At 44.9% G+C, this 17,405-nt stretch overlaps 2 protein-coding genes across 10 annotated transcripts in view; one reads left to right on the top strand and one right to left on the bottom strand.

Annotated features, from left to right (window-relative positions):
• Positions 1-7,037, top strand: part of PCYT1B (phosphate cytidylyltransferase 1, choline, beta) — a 44,103-nt gene extending 37,066 nt beyond the window's left edge. For 6 of the 8 annotated variants that reach the window (XM_032100850.1, XM_032100852.1, XM_032100846.1 and 3 more), the window contains one exon: positions 4,067-7,037. In XM_032100850.1, coding sequence (XP_031956741.1) covers positions 4,067-4,273 — 207 coding nt within the window. In that variant the 3' untranslated portion in view covers positions 4,274-7,037. Of the gene's footprint in view, positions 1-3,218; positions 3,528-4,066 lie in introns of those variants that run through there. The other 2 variants (XM_032100848.1, XM_032100853.1) reach the window with 1 other exon arrangement.
• Positions 7,038-12,032: 4,995 nt separating this feature from the next.
• Positions 12,033-17,405, bottom strand: part of PDK3 (pyruvate dehydrogenase kinase 3) — a 55,283-nt gene continuing 49,910 nt past the window's right edge. For both annotated transcript variants that reach the window (XM_032100854.1, XM_032100855.1), the window contains one exon: positions 12,033-17,343. In XM_032100854.1, the coding sequence (XP_031956745.1) occupies positions 17,200-17,343 (144 nt within the window). In that variant the 3' untranslated portion in view covers positions 12,033-17,199. The remainder of the gene's footprint in view (positions 17,344-17,405) is intronic.

Raw genomic sequence — 17,405 nt, 5'->3', positions numbered from 1 at the left:
CTGTGTCACAACTCAGTGCCACCAAGTCATGCAGTACCTGTCTGTTACTGGAGTTCTCATCTTTGCACTGACTTGCCATGTTGATTACACTCAGTTGAGGAAAACCTAAAATTAGGCTGTGAAGGCTTCAGAGCAGAGACTTTGTCATCTTACAGCTGCTTGTGTCCATTCGAAGGCAGTGAACAACACAGGCCCCAGCCACATGAACAGTGAGCTTATTTAACAGTTTGTTCATGGACACTGTCATGTTCCTGGGGGAGAGCAAGAAGGTAACTCTTCTGATGAAATGCTCAGGTCTTCCTACATTGTCCACATCCACATGAAGCTTCCTCTGTGAGTTGTTGCCCATAGAACTTGGTGTGTGTTCCCCATGTGGGATGGTCCTGTGGCCATAGGTGCTGAATAACTGAAGCTGATGCTAACAGAGCACGTGAAAGCCACAGGAGGTGAGTTTAGCTGTGCAGAGAGAGGAGAAGAATTCAAAAGCATTGACTCCATTTCCTGACTCTACCCACTCAACACTGCACACTAATGGCATTTTTAAAAACCTTTGCTGATAAAACATTTTACCAAATTCAATTAAGGAAAAGGTGCTCTGCAAAGGTCTTTTAAAATCTAGAAACTCTTGTTTTCTGAGTAAGTGTTTGACCACAGAGTAGGAAGTCTGGTGTAATCACAGGGACTTTTGCTAAGAACAAGAGGAGTGAAATCTCTTCACAGTGTTGTAGGAAGAGCATCAGTGACAGCAAGCTGAGAGGTGGTGTAGCTTTTTTAAAATCAGTTTGAGCCCTGGCAACAGGAAAGACTTTTAAAATAATGATAACTTACTATTAGTGTCAAAACTGTTATTAATGTTAATTTGCCTTATCACTGTTAGATGTTGCTTTTAATGTTGACATTAAAAGTACAGGAATCGTTACGGGCACGTTGGATTTCTAGATCAGTAATTTGCATGCCATTAATATGCTATTATTATTTCACAAATAATTATTATAATACACTTTATGCTAGCATCAGTTTTCTAAAAGTAAGGGCCATGTAACCCACAAAAAAACCACCCGTTTGTGAAAGAGGTCAAAATGTCAGTTTTCAACTGTCTAGATGTCTATAATTCATGGGCAGTTTTGCCCACCTGTGCAATCCCCTGTGCATATGTTTTCTGCAAGAGAGTCACAGCGGGGTCAGAAACAATGATTAATGTGGCATGAAGCTTTTCTGTGATGTGAGACAGGACCACCACGCAGCCTGGCACACAGGGCCTAATGGCAGAGACACCACTCCAGGGTGCAGGTGTCCATTCCACCTCCTCTCAAGACATGTACAAGCAGGCACCTACAGCTGAGGGCAGTGGAGAGAAAGCACAGCTCACAGGGCAGGGTTTCTGTGCCAGTCTCCCTCAGAAATGTCCCTTCAAATGAGATGTCCCTTCAAGGGGCTGGCTTCCCTCTGCTCAGCACACAGGGGCACTCGGGGAAGGTTGCCTTCCAAATAGCTGCATCACCTCAGACATCAGCAGGGGCTCAGATAAGACAGGTTGCAACTAGAACCTGGGGATGGTGTTTAGGCCACACCACCTGTCTGCAGCGTGGACCTAAAATGCCCTTAGAACAATCAGCAGCTCCAAAGCAGAAGCCTTCTCTTAACACCCAGCTGGCATTTTCTTTGCAAAGCAAAGGGGTATCAACATACAGGCAATAAAATTCAGAAACAGGCAAAATGTTTTTTCCCAGTAGCGAGTTTGCCAAAAACAAACCCTAAACTGGTTGGGTGTACCTGAACTTGCTTGAATCAAGGCTTTGAAATGATTTCCCTGCCTCTGGTAAAGGTCCTCAGTGCATCCAGCCTTGTCTAACCCTCCAGCACTCCAAGGAAGCCATTAACACTTGTTCTGCTTCTTCAGTACCCAGTGGCCCAAGGAGCTCCTTGCCTGCAAAGGGCATGGCTTACTGACCCTGCTAGGGCACAGCTGGAGAGAAAGAGGTTGTGAGGCAGGTGGATGACACCACCTCCTCCTCCTGCAGAGCTGTGGTTTGAGCCAGCAGCCTGGTGGTTCCAGCACTAATGCAGGAGGCAACGCGGAGGGGCCAGGCACTTGCCCTACTGAAGGTGTGAGTGCATCAGCTTGTTCAAGCAACAAACTCTTCACTGAAGACCTGGGAAGCAGGTGTCCTACAGCCTGGCTGAGGGACTTAGCAGGAAGGTGGGATTCCCCTTTCCATCCCTGGCCTCTGTGACTAAGGTACAGTCAAGTACCCCCTACCACTTGGGATGGTGCAGGCTAAGCCAAGATGGGACACTTGGATGTCCCCTAGCACTGGTACTCCCCATGAAGCACCACTGTGCCACTGAGTTGTTTGAAGTAACAGAAGGAAGTCAAAGTATTTCAATTGGCCAGGAAAAAGATATTTCATATCAAACATGGGGGTTTTTTATCAGGGATTATCTTCAGTAAGAGGGTGAAACAACTTAAGCTCACAGAACCTGACGTTTCTGTGATCTACAGAGAAATTTTGCACCCCTACCACTGAATTGCAAATGGGCCCTGGGGCTTTGCCAGCCCTGGTGCCATCCTCGCAGCTCTCAGCTGCAGAAATCCTCCCCCTCTGAATGCTTCCTGGCACCATTTATCAGGAGCAACCACCATCTGCTAACTATTGAGATTTTAGGAAGTCTCTACTAATATTTTGACCTAGCATTAGTGCAGGGGTAGGTTACACACCATGGGGTTTTATGCACGAGAGCCTTGGTAAGTGTAGCTTCAGGCAGGAACTGTTCTGCCATTCCACACTGCAGCAACATCCAGCCTCTAAGACTAAGTCAGTAAAGGCAAATGGGATAAAGATGTAAATTAGGAGAGGGAGCTCACAGAAGAACAGCTAAGTTCAGTATTTGTGCTTGATTTTTAAGCCCTGGGATTTAGCGAACACCCAGAAACCTGAGGGGCAAACCAGCCTCTGCCTCTCCACTGGCAGGGAATACTGAGTTTCGAAGAGGAGGAGAAGGAGCAAGACAGGCAGCCAGATGCTCTGTGGCTGGGGGGAAGGTCAGCACAGAGCAGAGTCACTGCAGCAGGAAGGGGAATAGGAACAAGATGAAAACTTAGCTGAGGTCAAGTTTGCAGCTGCCCAAACAGGCAAACCCCATGCACTCTGCACAAGTATTTTCCTCTCAGACCTGAGTGGTAACGTAACTTTCTTGGGGCTGGATCTTCCTTTCAGCCAAGCATCGCCTGTGACCTGACTGCCAGTACTTCAGCCAAGGTTGAGACTTCTTGCTCCCCATCCCCAGGAAGAGCAGCAGGGCACTCGGATTTGGCATTTTCCATGTGAAGCCTGTGCAGCACATGCCACATCTTCCATAACCCAGCATGACGCAAGGCCACATTGCTACTAATGAGTAGAGGCACTTGCCTTATTGTAGCAGATTGCTTGACTGCAGAGGTGTCTCTTCCACTCCACCAGCTCTGGCAGGCCTCCACTCAGCTTGACAAAGCAAAAGTGACAATAAAGCTCCAAGCAGAACACAGAGCCTGCAAGTGTTTTTTCTCTTTTCAACAGACATGCGAATTCTGACATTCCCACCTTCAGTTTATGGGTTTGGGTCATGCCTGCTCCAGAGAGCTGGGGAAGTGGCTGCCAGTATTTGGCAGGGACCAGGCTGTCTCCCTTGGGAAGGGAAGGAGGAATAAAAGCTGGGAAAGCCAGGAAGCTCAGGAGGAGATGGGTGGTCCTTCCCAACATTCTAGAAGGAAAAGGCCATGGGAAGTAGGAATGTTGACCTTTTGAGACAAGAGGCTGATGAACGCGTACAAAAAAAATACAAAGGGAGTCCCCCCGTGTGGTTCGGGCCAGTACAAAGGGTGTTCTCACACAGGAGGTGGCCCAGCTGAGGTAAAAACTTGCATGCAAGGACCAGGTTATCATGAGCACAGCAGAGGCAAACCAGCCATGCTCCAGGGCTCTGGCTCCCGGCTCACTCCCCAGTGAGAGGCACAGTGCAGCCCCTGCCTGCCCACAGCCTTCTCTGTGCACTACTCAAAGAGCATCTTTTCACTTTGCTTTTGCAGAAGCAGATGTTCCAGGAACGAAGCGGCCGAATGCTCCAGGCTTTTTCTCCCCGGCAGAGCCCAAACAGCAGTCCTACGCGAGGCCGCTCTCCATCCCGTTCTCCATCTCCACCTTGGGTCATCAATAAGACCTCCCCTCCCTCTTCTCCAAAAGCTGCCTCTGCCTCTCTCAGCAGCATGAGCGAGGGAGATGAGGATGAAAAATAAAAAATATATTTTTTTAACCATGAGACAGAAGAACAAGCTATGAACTCAACCACTGGATGGGGAGAAGCGTGAGGAACACCAGGGGTATCTCTGACACCAGGGATCGTGCTCTGGGAGATGTCAAAAATGAACTGGAGCACAGCAGGGGAGATCTCAGGAAGAGCTTATCCCATCCCCACTCTCTCGCGGTGCTGGAGACCCAGCCGGCAGCACTTGCCAGGCACAGCCCCAGGGACTGACAGAAAAACACACCCATGTGCAAGTTCCTGCCCCTGTCTTGCTGCTTTCCAGCTGCTGCTCCAGGCCAGGCCGGTGGGAGCTCTGCACCGAGGGGGGCTGGCAGGAGGAGCCCAGCAGGCTCCTGATCCGGACCCAGCACACAGGGAAGTGCCGGCTGCAGCCTGCAGAGGGAGGAAGATGCCGTTGTACCCTGCTGACCTTGAGCTCTTCTGGCAGGTGAAGGAACCGCATTGCTGCAGGAAGTATGTTGAGAAACGGGGAATAAAGTTGGATTTTTTTCCTTTTGAATAACATCTGCCCCAGAGCCCAAATCATGCACTGAAATGAAGAGCTGTCCAGGCAAGTTGGTGGAAATCCATTTAATATATTCAGTGCTGCTTGTTGACCAAGCCTCTGTGTGGGGTGTGTAAAGAGTCTGGCTTTTTGCTTTATCAAATTGCTCTCCGCGTTCCTAGTGCCTGAACAGCTGCCTGATCACTTCTGGTTTGCTCCCTGGCTTTGCACTTTGAAGGCAAGAAAGGAAATGAAAAGACAGCCCTAGCTGGAATGTGGTGGTGTAAGAAATAAGACAGTTTGAAGATGCTGGTGGTTTTTACTGGTGAATTTCTAAAAAAGATCCCAAGGCCTTGGGATGTGGCCTCCTAGGAAAACCTGCTGCTCCCAGCTATGTATCAGCAAATGATAAGCAAACAGTGCTGTTGTCACATGGTATTCAGCCAGTTAAACTTCTCATCAAACTCTAAACAGGATGTGTTCACAGACACACTGCCCCTGCAGAGGATCCCAAACCTATTCCTCTACGCTAATATGGAGGAAAAAAATTTGAAAAAACCAAAGGAAACTTTCTGAACAGGATTAGGCACAACTATTTTCTTTCTCCATCCATGACACCTGTACAGCCACAAGCAGAAACACAGAGGGTAGCACGGGTGAAGCTCTCCCCTCAATGCTGATCTTCCTACTGGGCAAAGCCAGTCCTGCCTGACATCTGGCTCCATGTTCAGTCCCTCAGCTGACACCTGCTGAAGTGGTTGCAGGGGCTGGCAGGATTCCTGAGCCCTGGGGCTGCTCTGCCTCACAGCTGCAGGAAACCCCCAGCCCCCAGCGCTGGGGTGGGGCTGTGCCACTGCTGCCATTTGGTCCCAGGCTTGCCTGGCACAGCTGCCTCAGCACATGGCCACCTTTGAGGCTCTCCAGCCCAGCAGCAGCTGTGGTGCCAGGGCAGCAGGTAAAGGCTGCCACTGCCCCCTGTCTCATGGGCAGCCTGCTGGGCACAGCCTCAAGCAGTCCGGGAAGGGGGCTGCAGCCACAGAATCACTCTTGTGCCACTGCTGCCTGGAATTGCAAACCCACCAGGACACACCGGCTGCTGTGGGCAGCACCAGTCAGCACTGGCTGCTTCCCTGCACAGGCAGCACAAGAAACACTGGGGGAGGGAGGGCTCCACATTGCTCTTGGAAAAAAACTGAGGGACCAAAATGCCTGAGCATGTGGGGTGGTTGTGCTTGCTGGCAGCAGTGCCCCCCAGGCTGCTGTCCTTGCCTCGCTGGGTGACTCGCTGGTAGATAAACTCCTTTCCAGATACTGTCTGGGCAGGTAAATTACAGACCTTGGTACCAGGCACCAAATTTGCCCCACACTCTGCTCACTCCCTACAGCTTTCTTCCATCCCCCACTATGAGGTAACTAATTTTTCTTTGGGAACATTTTGCCAGACACTTCTCAGACTACCACAAGACTGAGTACACTGCATCTCATGCCACACTTTGTCCTCCAGAGTCAAGCTAGTTCCTTCACAGAGCTGCAAAAACAGGTGAGCAGGAAATAGGGTGGAATGTGCAAAGGGACAGCCACAGCTACTTCAGCTGCTGCCGCGCCCAATGGGACAATGCAATTAAAACCTTTCTCAGCCTTAGGCAACCTGTTACTGTAATTTCATACCTGGGATGCACTTGTTAGTTTTTCTGATCCTTTGCAAGTCTTAAGTCTTGCCATCACAAACCACTCCACCACCACAGGAACTGCCTGCTTCTACTGGTGCTGTTGATAGACGAGCCATGTCCAAATGCAATGGAGGTGGGCAAGGATTTGTTGTTCTTGGCTTTTACCATTGTTTTCTGTTCATTTTACTTTCATAGCACTAACTGTTTAGCAGCCCTTGCTCAGTGGTTTGAGTGGAGACAGCACCATGACTTGTAAATGGTAACTAGAGAAAAACTCACCAGTGACCTGTTCTTAACAGAAGCTGTTTCTCAGGGTCACAGGTGGCTACCCAGCAACAAAGCCATATTCTGTACCAGGTGTCTTGTTTGCATTTAGGATATCAGTAAGCTGAAGCCTTTGCCCTGCTGGTACATTCATGTGCTGTCTCCAGCAAACCAGAACCTCATGGTGTCTGGACACATGAAAGGCAATTTTGCACTTCTGAGTCATGGTTGGGTTTTACTTTTCACAAGTGTTACTTTAATTGAGTCCTATTTATCAGCCAAGCTCCAAGTGAAAAATAAAGTGTATGACAGCCACAGCTGCCTCTCCCCTTCATTTTACAGCATCTTCGGACACATGAACACAACCTGCAGAGGAAACCCCACTGACGGCACAGTACCTGTTATCCCCATCCATGGTACCCCACAAAGCCCCAAGAGCAGCTCTGCCAACATGCCCAAAATTCTGCTGCTTGAGTTCTGCTGCTCTCTGCACAGACAGAATCACCTCTCCTTGCCTTTACCTTGCACCCAGAAAAATGTGGGTGAAGGTGGGGAAGTGCTGTCCCCGCTGGAAGGGTGGAGCATTAGACATCAACAAGTCTGAGACCTTGTTTACTCTCTGTCCCAGCACAGTGCAATCAGGAGCCACTGTTAGAATTCTTGCTTCAAAGTGGAAGAAAGAGACTGCTTTTGCAGCCATTCTGGTTCCACTGCTGAAAACCACCCCCAGCAGCAACTGAGTTGCTCTCATGGGTGCCGAGATGATGCATGGCTGTGCCGGATGGAAAACTGCAGCAGCAAACATGAGCCTTAGGGACAAATGCTGACACTGGCTTTTGGACTTGACTCTTCCTTGAGCCAAGTCAGTCTGGTGTCCGAATATTCTGCTTTGCTTTTTCCCATTTGTCCATTCTGTAAGAAGCTAGTACCTGCAGCAGCTGTAAAGATTATTTATTGAACAGTCCTGCCTCAGGCAGGGAGAAGCTGAACCAGCAAATGGCAGCTCAGGACTTCCTAGCTAAGATATTTTTAGTAACAGAATAAGAAAATTTCAAAGTCATTGAGCATAGCAGAGAAACTATTTAATGGCACAGAGTCCACACCAAAACTCTCCCAGGTAATAAAAGGCTTATTACCTGAGATGGATTTGGACTGTTTTCAGCAGCACCTTGGTACCAGTTGGGAGAGCCATAAGAAACACCCCTGTGTGTGAGCTTACAGTGTGCAGCCCAGCCCAGAGGGGACCCTTGTTTTGGTTCACAGCAAACCCCTCGGGAACAAGGCAGCCCCTGAACACCGGGCCTGTCAGCTCAGCAGGAAGGAAGGCTTTGATGCTACTGTAGGTTTGCTTGTAAAAGGGTAACAAACCATCAGGGAGAGTCTCCTGTGTGATAGCACGTAATTTAGCAGCAGATTCTCTGGAGTCTGGTGCAGAAGACCTGCAACCTTCTCATAAAACAGAACTGAAAATGGGGCAGAAAATGGACCCAGGGCTTTGCCTCTTGCATGGAGATCTTTCAAGCACCAAACTACCTTAAGAACTCCTCTTCTGATTGGATTTTGAAGAGGGATTCCTTTCCTCTCAAAACACGTGTCCCACAAGCACACACACACAGGTATTTTCTGCCCTTTTGTTTCCAAAGGGAAGGCCCTTTCCTGGTGTAGGGAAGGGCAGCATTAGCATTTCTAATCCAAATGGAAATCAAGGCCACCGCCTCATGGCTCTGCCTGAAGGAGAGGAGACAAATACAGACTGAAATAAAAATAACTGCAAGCCTTTGAACATGCACTTTCACTGTGCTAATTGGGGAATGTGGGACTGGACTCCAGCAATAACTGAGGTTCTTCCCAGAACAAGTGCATTTGCTGATCTTGCGGAATCCCAGCAGGCTCCCATGTTACAACTAGTTCTTTAAATACGAGACCTGAATTCCCCTGCCCCAGCAGTTATTCATGGCCAGTTCAAACAGTTCTTTCACACCTGGTGTCTCCATCCCCTTTTAGAGACTCCAACAGCATCAATCGCTGCTTCAGCAACGAACAGGGAACTGCAGGTTCTGAGCCAGGTGAGGCAGTTCTGCCCTTCGCACAAACACGATTAACTAATTCATTTTTTAAATGCTTAACTGGATTAATCAAGACAAAAATGTTTCATTATCTCAAAGCAATTGTTCCTGTGCTTAACACGTGACAGCTGGAACACTCAAAGGGAAAAGCCTCCCTGGTGGCACCGACCAGGCTGTATGTGCACATCAAGTCTCACACATATTTCAAATTCTAGAAACAGCTTTAATAGAATTAATTATGTCCTCTTCATCACATTGTAGTACTTTTTTTACAGTATTCCTGTGATTCTCTAATCATATTTCTCCACAAACCAACACTGGTTTTCCATAAAATAAAGAGACTGAACTGCAAAGGCATCATCTGCTTAGTAAGAGCAGATTAATTTTAACTTGCTCTTTACAAGTGACCAGCTCTGAATACCAAGAGGAGATGTTATTTTAATGTTCTACACACCATGCTCGGCTCCAGCTTTTTCATTTCAAAACTAACACATCAACCAGTAGGGATCCAGTTACTTTGCTACTTGGCCATACTTAAGATAGTTTACATCATCAGTTTAAAAGTTAATGAGCTTCATTTTTACCAGTGTCCTGGTAAATGCATTTCTATGGTATGTCATTAAAAGCCAAATGCCAAAACAAAATGGGAAACTACCCCATAGGGAAAATTTTCATTTGTTCCACTCATCCCCCATTGGTTATGTAAAAGGCCTCTCACAAATGAGGGCATTTATTCCAGAAAAGAACAAACCTAACATTTTAAATATTCGTATTTTTCACATGCAAACAAAACTGCATAAAGCCATATCCTGTGTAAGAACTAACAAAATGCCCCTAGAACAGCGGTTCCAAATTAAACATAATCCAAACAGCCTCACAGATCTTGGGTGGCTTGTTCTAATTTCCTTTTTTCTCCTCAAGAGGACCTTTTCTTCAAATGATGCCACAGCACAAACTTGTATCACACAGAGAGAACATCAACTGTCAGAAAACACCAGCACACTCAGAGTCTGTATCTTTGAAAGAAATGGAAGAAAAAGTAATGCTATGAGATCAAACACCTCTATTCTGACACCTTTTAACTTCCACTTTGGGAAGTCAAATCAATTTGTCATTAAGAACGTAGAGCTAAACGACACAGGAGCTAATTAAAACCCAGCCATTAAGCCGTGAGTGGTGGTGCCATGCCATGCCATCAGCAGAACTGACTCCAGCCATTCTGACCTGAATGAAATTGCACCCACAGAGAACTACCCAAGTTATCTTCTTGCATGTTTTACCCAACTGTTTAACCAAGAACCCAAAAGTTGAGATTAATTACGTATGTGAGCACTAACAGCAAGATAGAATGCATTTTAAAAGACCAGAATAAAGTATAACTCCAACCTCTTCACCCATCACAAATGGCTGTTTGTGAAATAGTTTGTAAGTGGCAGCCTTGTCCATTGTAACATGCAGGACCCAGCTGTTTTACACAGGCAGTTTTCAAGTGCTGCATCACACTGACCACAGACACCCATTCACTGAAGGGACACCTGGATCTGAAAACTGAGAAGGAAAGAATTACTTCCTGGGGGGAAAACTTAACCTTTAGTGCAGAAACAAGACAGAAACCCCCCCACAGCCATGACTCGCACCTGGCACACACAGCCAGGTTCCTTTACCTGAGTGGAAACCTGACCATGCCTTGAGTGCGGGTCCTCCACCACCCCAAGGACCTGATACCCAGCATTCCATGTCTACAAAGAGATTTATTAACCAAAGGATGAAGAGCCAAGTGGATCAGGCAAGGGAGGTGCTCAGGGGCACACCCACAACCCCAAATCTGCCAGGACAGCTCTCATGGCACAATATGCAGCATCAGCTTCCACAACCACATTAATGAAACACCTCTGAAAGCTTCCCAATACCAAAACAGTCAACATGTGACCTTGGAAATGGGCAGAACTGAAGCTTTCTTCTGATCTCTTAAATCAGTGTTTGCAGGTACCTGCACATTTATTAATTTCAGGAAAAGAATCCACAGTGGCAAATCAAAACAGAAAATCGTCCTACAATGTTCAAATGCTGGCTCCAGCTGTACACTAGTAGAAGCACAGCGACCTGCCTGCTGCCTTTGGAGTAGGAGACACACGAGGGGAGTAGCTTGGGCCGAAGAAATAAAAAAAATTAAGCAAGTCACTAGGATGGAAAAGGGCTTTGGGATTGCTGTGACACAATTTCTAAATGGCTGATGCTCTTGAGACAACACACAGCAGGCATTATTTACTACACTCCATGTAACTCCCAGAGAAGATGGTACAAAAGCTTAAAGACAGCATCCGAATTAGATCACGAATATAAACAGATCTGACATTTTTAAAAAGTTTTTTCCCTATCAAGCATGCCTGACATGTTTTATATGTCTCACTTCATTTTAAAACTGTCTGCCACAAGACTTCTTTCCACTGAAAACAACAAACTGAAGTATTAAGTCTTCAGCCATCTAAAAAAGGCATGAATTGTATAACCAGAAACTGATCCCTTATTACAAATTGTTCTCCCACATATGCCTGTCCTAAAGCCATAAATCTTCATTATACTGCTGCTGCAACTGTTTGCTTTATCTTCTACAGGCAGCTACTGTCAAATATGCGGTGCATGCTGACACATTTTGCAATTTTGAGTTACTTAATTAACTACTCAGCTCCTGTGAATACCCCATCACGGCAAATGGTAAGCAGTAAGAAAGTACAACACACAGATTTCTTCTCAGCTGAAGTTTTAAAATAAATTCTTCATCTCAAAGAAAATTATCTCAGTTCTAGCAAAATTCTGGCCATCTGGAGCCTCATTTATTACTTTATAAGAAAGCTAACAAGCCAAGCAAGATGGGTCCCCAGGCATTTTCCTGCTCTGGAATTGCTTGGTAAGAAACTTCGGGGTTTTTTCATTTTCTCGAATAACTTACAAATGCATATAAAACTTTATTGAAAGCTGAAGAAATTTCAAGGTATAGAAGCCTTGGGTGTTATACATCTGTTTATAACAGATATATTGGCTGTCAAGAATAATCTGAGAATTAGCTTTAGGGAGGTTTATATAGCAGAGAAAACCCCAAACCCAAAAGCTGCTCAGCTGATCATATGCTAAAACTACTCTTGAGCTCCCAAGTGCAGCTCTCTGAAATTGACCTTGGACTGCTAAATCACAAACTAAGCTCCATATTGTATGAAACCAAACTAGTCCCTTAAAAATGTCAGCATGTAGTTTTTACATCATTTTATTTGTCAACCACAGAAAGAAAAAGGAAAATAAGAGTATACACAAGTCAAATACACAGGCACTGGACTAGAAACATTTCCAAGACAAGTTACAGAAGATTCAAAAATAAATTTAAAACATCTCCAAGTAATCTCATGAAAAATTTCCTTGTCACTCCTCCATTACAGGTTTAATAGGTTCAAACGATGCCGCTTCAGAGGAAAGGCACCATGAGACCACTTTCCCTTGTGGACGCCAAGTGCAACACAGAGCAGCTCACCAGGAAGAGCTGTCCCGTACCTGACCTTGGGAACAAAGGGACTTCGTTTTCCCCCACATGACAAACTCATCACACCCCCAGTGCAGGGTCAGCACACTTTCCAAGAGAGGTGAGCCAGTCTGCAGGTCCCTGAGGACAATCCCTGCTGCAGAACCGAGAGCATCGAGGGTACTGTTTGGAAACTGCCTCTGCCTGATGTGATCTGCAGAGGGCATGGATTTCAAAGGACTGTGTGCGACACCTCTTGGCAGTTTTCAATTCAAAGGAAAAATTCAATAAAGCAATTGACACCAGGAGGACAGTGTCAGAATTATCATACACTCATCAATCCTTCTGGTACTACATGAAAACCCCTCCAGATTTAAGAAGCAAACAAGTTCTCTATGCTGATTTCTGAGGACTTTTAAGGCAACATAATACTGCAATTAAAGCACGTGAGCTTTAAATTTTTGTATTTATTTTTAATTAGAAAGCCACTTCAATTACAGAAATCTTCATTGTTTCAGATTAATATCAACAGCCTGAGTCCTGATCCTGAGAACAGATTCATTTAAGTGGCATTCCTCTCATACACTGTTTACTTGTGCAAGTATTTGCAAGACTCAGCCCTGAAGTCACTACACAATTTATAGCTGTGTTCCTCATTTGTGAACAAACTCAGCCTCTGAAGTCAGTAACACATTGTTCTGTCGTGTGCCATCATATTCTCTTAACTTCAGCAAAAACACATATATGTTAATTCACAGACAGGTGTGTATGCCAGGAAGAGGCAAGGAAGAGCTACCGGAAACCACGGCAACCCGGAAACAAGCAAGGAAAGGGAACACTGCACAATGGGACATGGTTGTCCTCAAGATAAATACTAACAGTAAACATTTAGGCTGTCTTCTACAGAATTATTTCCATGAATCTTGACCACTATTGCAGCACCTCACACGTAAGGATCTAGAAGTGCCTATTAAAGGTGAGGAGGGAGGAAACTTCTTCCATGTCAATGAGGTCAGGATACCACCCTAAATACTATGTCTGGGTGGAGGTGAACTGGAAATTGCACTAAAGATCACTCTTGCTCACTTCTTGGAGAAAGTAAACAGCTGTTCCAAAGCAAATGCTACTGAGGGCAAATAAAAGAATGCTACCCAGTTGCAGCAGCAAATGTAGCTGTACATAGCCAAAAGTAGCCTGAGTTTTCCAAGAATTAATAGCTATATTTTTTAAGCATGTGCCAATGGACCTGCTTTAAACACTGCCCAAGAGGTAGCACAGATGCAGCAGGACAAAGACTTTCTCTGTGCTCTCCTAGGTCATCACAGTCAATTACACAGGCAAAGACTGCACCTGAGTTGCAAAAGAAGCATTTTGGTATCTTCTGAATATTTCTCATCAAATGCCGACTCTGAAAGACTCCTTGTTGCCTCAAAACAAAGCCTAGAAAAGCAAGGAGCACAAATATGTACATGATTTGGAGAGACTTCTGTATCTATTAATATAAACTAGGCAGGGATTAATAAAATTACATCCAAGACACATACACCAGAAAAATGCACAATGGACAAAAAAAGTAAACTATTTGTTACACTATGACATACAGAAGTTGTTTGTAAATTCTCAGGAAGAATCAAAGAGCAAACATCTCTTGTTAGTTTGTTTCTGTTAATAACTAAATACAACAGGTAAGGAACATTTTCACTGAAAACATTTTTTTGTATTTATGTGTCCTGTAAGTCAAGACAAGCAGGTTGCAATGACATCAGCAGGCCGTAACTCTGAAATTCATGAAAAGGAAATATACTTTTTTATCATCAGAAAGTTTGGAATTAACAGCCCCAAGATATTAAAACATAAGAGATTCCAATCAAAGATAGAAGTAACTGAAAAAAAATACTATCTATAGTTAAACCAGCCATATTAAAAACCCACCCATGCTCATTTTCAGGCACAGCCACTGAAAAACCCTCTCCTAACTGAAGGTCTGCTGCTGCTTCCTGAAACAGTTTTCAGACTAATACCCCTATGTAGAAACACGGCATGAGGACAATGAGTGGAGAACAATTGATGGCACACCTGGGATTGCCACTAAAGCACAGGCTGCCCGGACAAGGCTGGAGAAAAGAAAAGTTGCTTCTTGCTCATATTCATCGTAACACCCACATAGAGACCTTGGGGAATGGAAAGAAAATGCATTCCTTGTGCTCTACCCTGCTGCTTTGAGGCGTTTGTACAAGCTCAGGGTTCTTGGAAATGGGTGCCATTTCAGGGGAGTTCAGTTTTCGAGTACTGGAGCTTTCCAGTCCTGAAAGCCAGTCAGTTTTTTTGCGGATCAAGAAGTGACATCACTAATACACCATAACGTCCTCCATGGTATCTTCAGCTGTTCACAGTTTCCATGGTTTACATCCCATGGCTCCCATGGCTTACATTCACTTCATGAAAACAAGTCCAGTATGCCTGCATCCTTCCTTTGCTTTCTGTTCCCTCTCCTTGTCATGAATAAGGAGACAGCCAAAAACAAGTACCAGGTCAGGATTTACTACTTCAAAATACAATTTCTAACAAAAGTTGAAACTCGAGCTTCTTATGCAAACTACCTTATTCCCTGGAATGTTTTGGGTAATGTTCTAGAAAAAACTGACCACATGCAACTGAGAAAATACTCGTTTCATCAGAAATTTCTATCTTTAAGCAAACTCTCCCCTGCAATTACTAGAAAACATATGCAACTTGAAATAATTTTAAAAACAGTATGAAGTTACAGGTAGGGGCAGAAGGTAAGTGACTAAACTTTAGTAGATGTGACTTGCAACCAGTGTTTTAGTCAAACCATTCCCTGGTTTCACCCCAGCAGCACAGCTGTATTGCTTGAATAGCAATCTGCCTTCTCTGCAGGCACTGGGAAGTTGCTGCTCTGCAGGCCACATGTGTGTCACACCCTCACCCTGCCCTGCCAAGACCCTCTGGCCAGGGCCAAATGAGCCCGTTTTGGGAACGGGACAGCCCCATCAGCCCACTCCCTCTTCCTGCCTGCTGGCAGACGAGGCTCTCAGGGGGCTCTGAGGGCAGCACTGCCCAGCTGACCAGCGGGGAGAGCCTTCAGCAGCTGCCCTGGTGCCACCTGATTCACAGGGAGGGGCAGCAGCCCTGTGAGACAAGGACCCGCTGCTCCCACGGGCCCGACCCCAGTCCCTGTGTGTGGGAACACGCACGGGACCTCAGCCCTGCGAGCTCATCCACTGCTCCCACGAGTTCTGGAACTCACTGCAACAGGCAAAGCAAGAACTTCCGACTCCTCAGAAATGGGGCTCTATGGAGTTTATTGCTCAAAGCACTTTATAATCCTTCAGCGAAATGTGCTATGAAGTGCAAAGTACTATTGTGAAGTCAAACTAAGATTCTTTTTCTTTTTTTAAAATACCTAGGAATTTCTCAGCATTTCCCTAATAAATCTTTATAAAAATAAATACTGGGAGGACAAAAGGGACAGTTCCCCCACAATTTTAGTAAACAAGTTTCATTCTTCCATGCTAAAATCTCTATTATCCTTCCAGAAAATATCAAAGCACCTAAGAGAAATTGAGGGTGCATCAGAGCTGCTTACAACTTATCTAGTTTATTGCCACAGCTAATGTATCACCAGAACTTTTAAATTTCATGGGTTTTTCTGAAAGGCCATAGTATCAGAAACAGCATTTGGCAAAGACTTTGAGAAGAACAGTTTTCTGATAGTCAGAAATGACCCTTATGATAAATTTATGGGGAAAATACTTGGATTATTTTTGTCTTTGATATTTTTTAACTTAAACCAGGTACCGGCCACATTTTGTCCCTCCCATTTCTACTGTATTTCCAGTTTCATGTACTTAGACCAATGACACGTTCCAAAAGCTGGCGTATGACATCTTTATATACACTACAAATTCAGATTACCAGACTGTAGTCAGACATTGAATGTATAAATAACTTTGCAAACTATTTACAGGTTTTAAACTAATCAGGTTTCAAGCAACCAACACTCTTAAGGCAAATTCATTTGTATGACTGGCTGTCTGGCCTCTCAGCATTTCTCTCCCCTCCCCAATTCCCCTAAAATGATAGGCAAATAGGAAATTGAATTACCTCCTGCCCCTGCATTGACAGAATTTCTTGTATGGAGAGATGATCTAACTACTTAGGAGCTTTCCTCAAAACAAGGAAAAATGCATAGAAATGCACTTCTGTGTCAAGAAAATCATTAAGGTGCATACCAAGAAGTGGAAGTCCTACCGTCTTACAAGAACACAACTTTTGTATGCACATGACAAATGGATTTGGGAATTTGGAGAAAGCATCAGTTTAAAGCTGTGCAAGCCTTTTTAGAACAATGCATTTATAAACTCATTAGAGATAAGATCTGAAGAGCTCAAAGGGATTTTCTCTTAGAGGTGACACTGTGCAATACAAAATGCCACAAACAGTGGATTTTCGAAGCACACGTTTAACTACATTAGAATTTTTCTCTTATACCATATTGCTGTGAAAGATACTATTCACCACTTTAAGGGATTCTGCACATCTTACCAATCCTTCCATTGGAATAAGAATTGGCCATTTCAAATAGTATTTTTCTGTTACAACATTGTATTCCTACGTGCAAGCACAGTGCGATCCCTTTTGTCAATGCATGACTGAAGCAACCAAGCATATTCTGGTGAAGTACACAGGATTCACATACCAAACGTGCTCAGTGCCTTCCTTTAAGTCCCAATCATCACTTTGTTCTTAGTATTTTTCAATGCCCTGATTAGGTCTTTGTTTGGAAGTAATTAGCTACTGTGGTTTGAAGGATTTTGGAACAAAGCAGAGACTTTATACTGAATGCAGAGGTCATCTCCAACAGAGACAAAAGGTAGCAAATTATCGATTAGCTTTGTATTTAGAAGCATCCCTTGGTTCACTGCTAGGATTGCTCCAGTCATCTGCTTCAGGTGTGGTCTTGTAGTGCCGCCATGCTGACTTATTAAAAACGGGAAGTCTTTCAAATGATTCACTTGAAAGGGCCTATAGAAAAACAAAAGCAATGGTTAGGTATCATTGGAGATACAAGAGCAAGGTGATACTCC

Source organism: Corvus moneduloides, chromosome 2 (assembly GCF_009650955.1).
Source record: "Corvus moneduloides isolate bCorMon1 chromosome 2, bCorMon1.pri, whole genome shotgun sequence".
NCBI lineage: Eukaryota > Metazoa > Chordata > Aves > Passeriformes > Corvidae > Corvus > Corvus moneduloides.
Note: the sequence above shows the minus strand (reverse complement) of the source record. Positions and strands in the feature narration are given on the sequence as shown.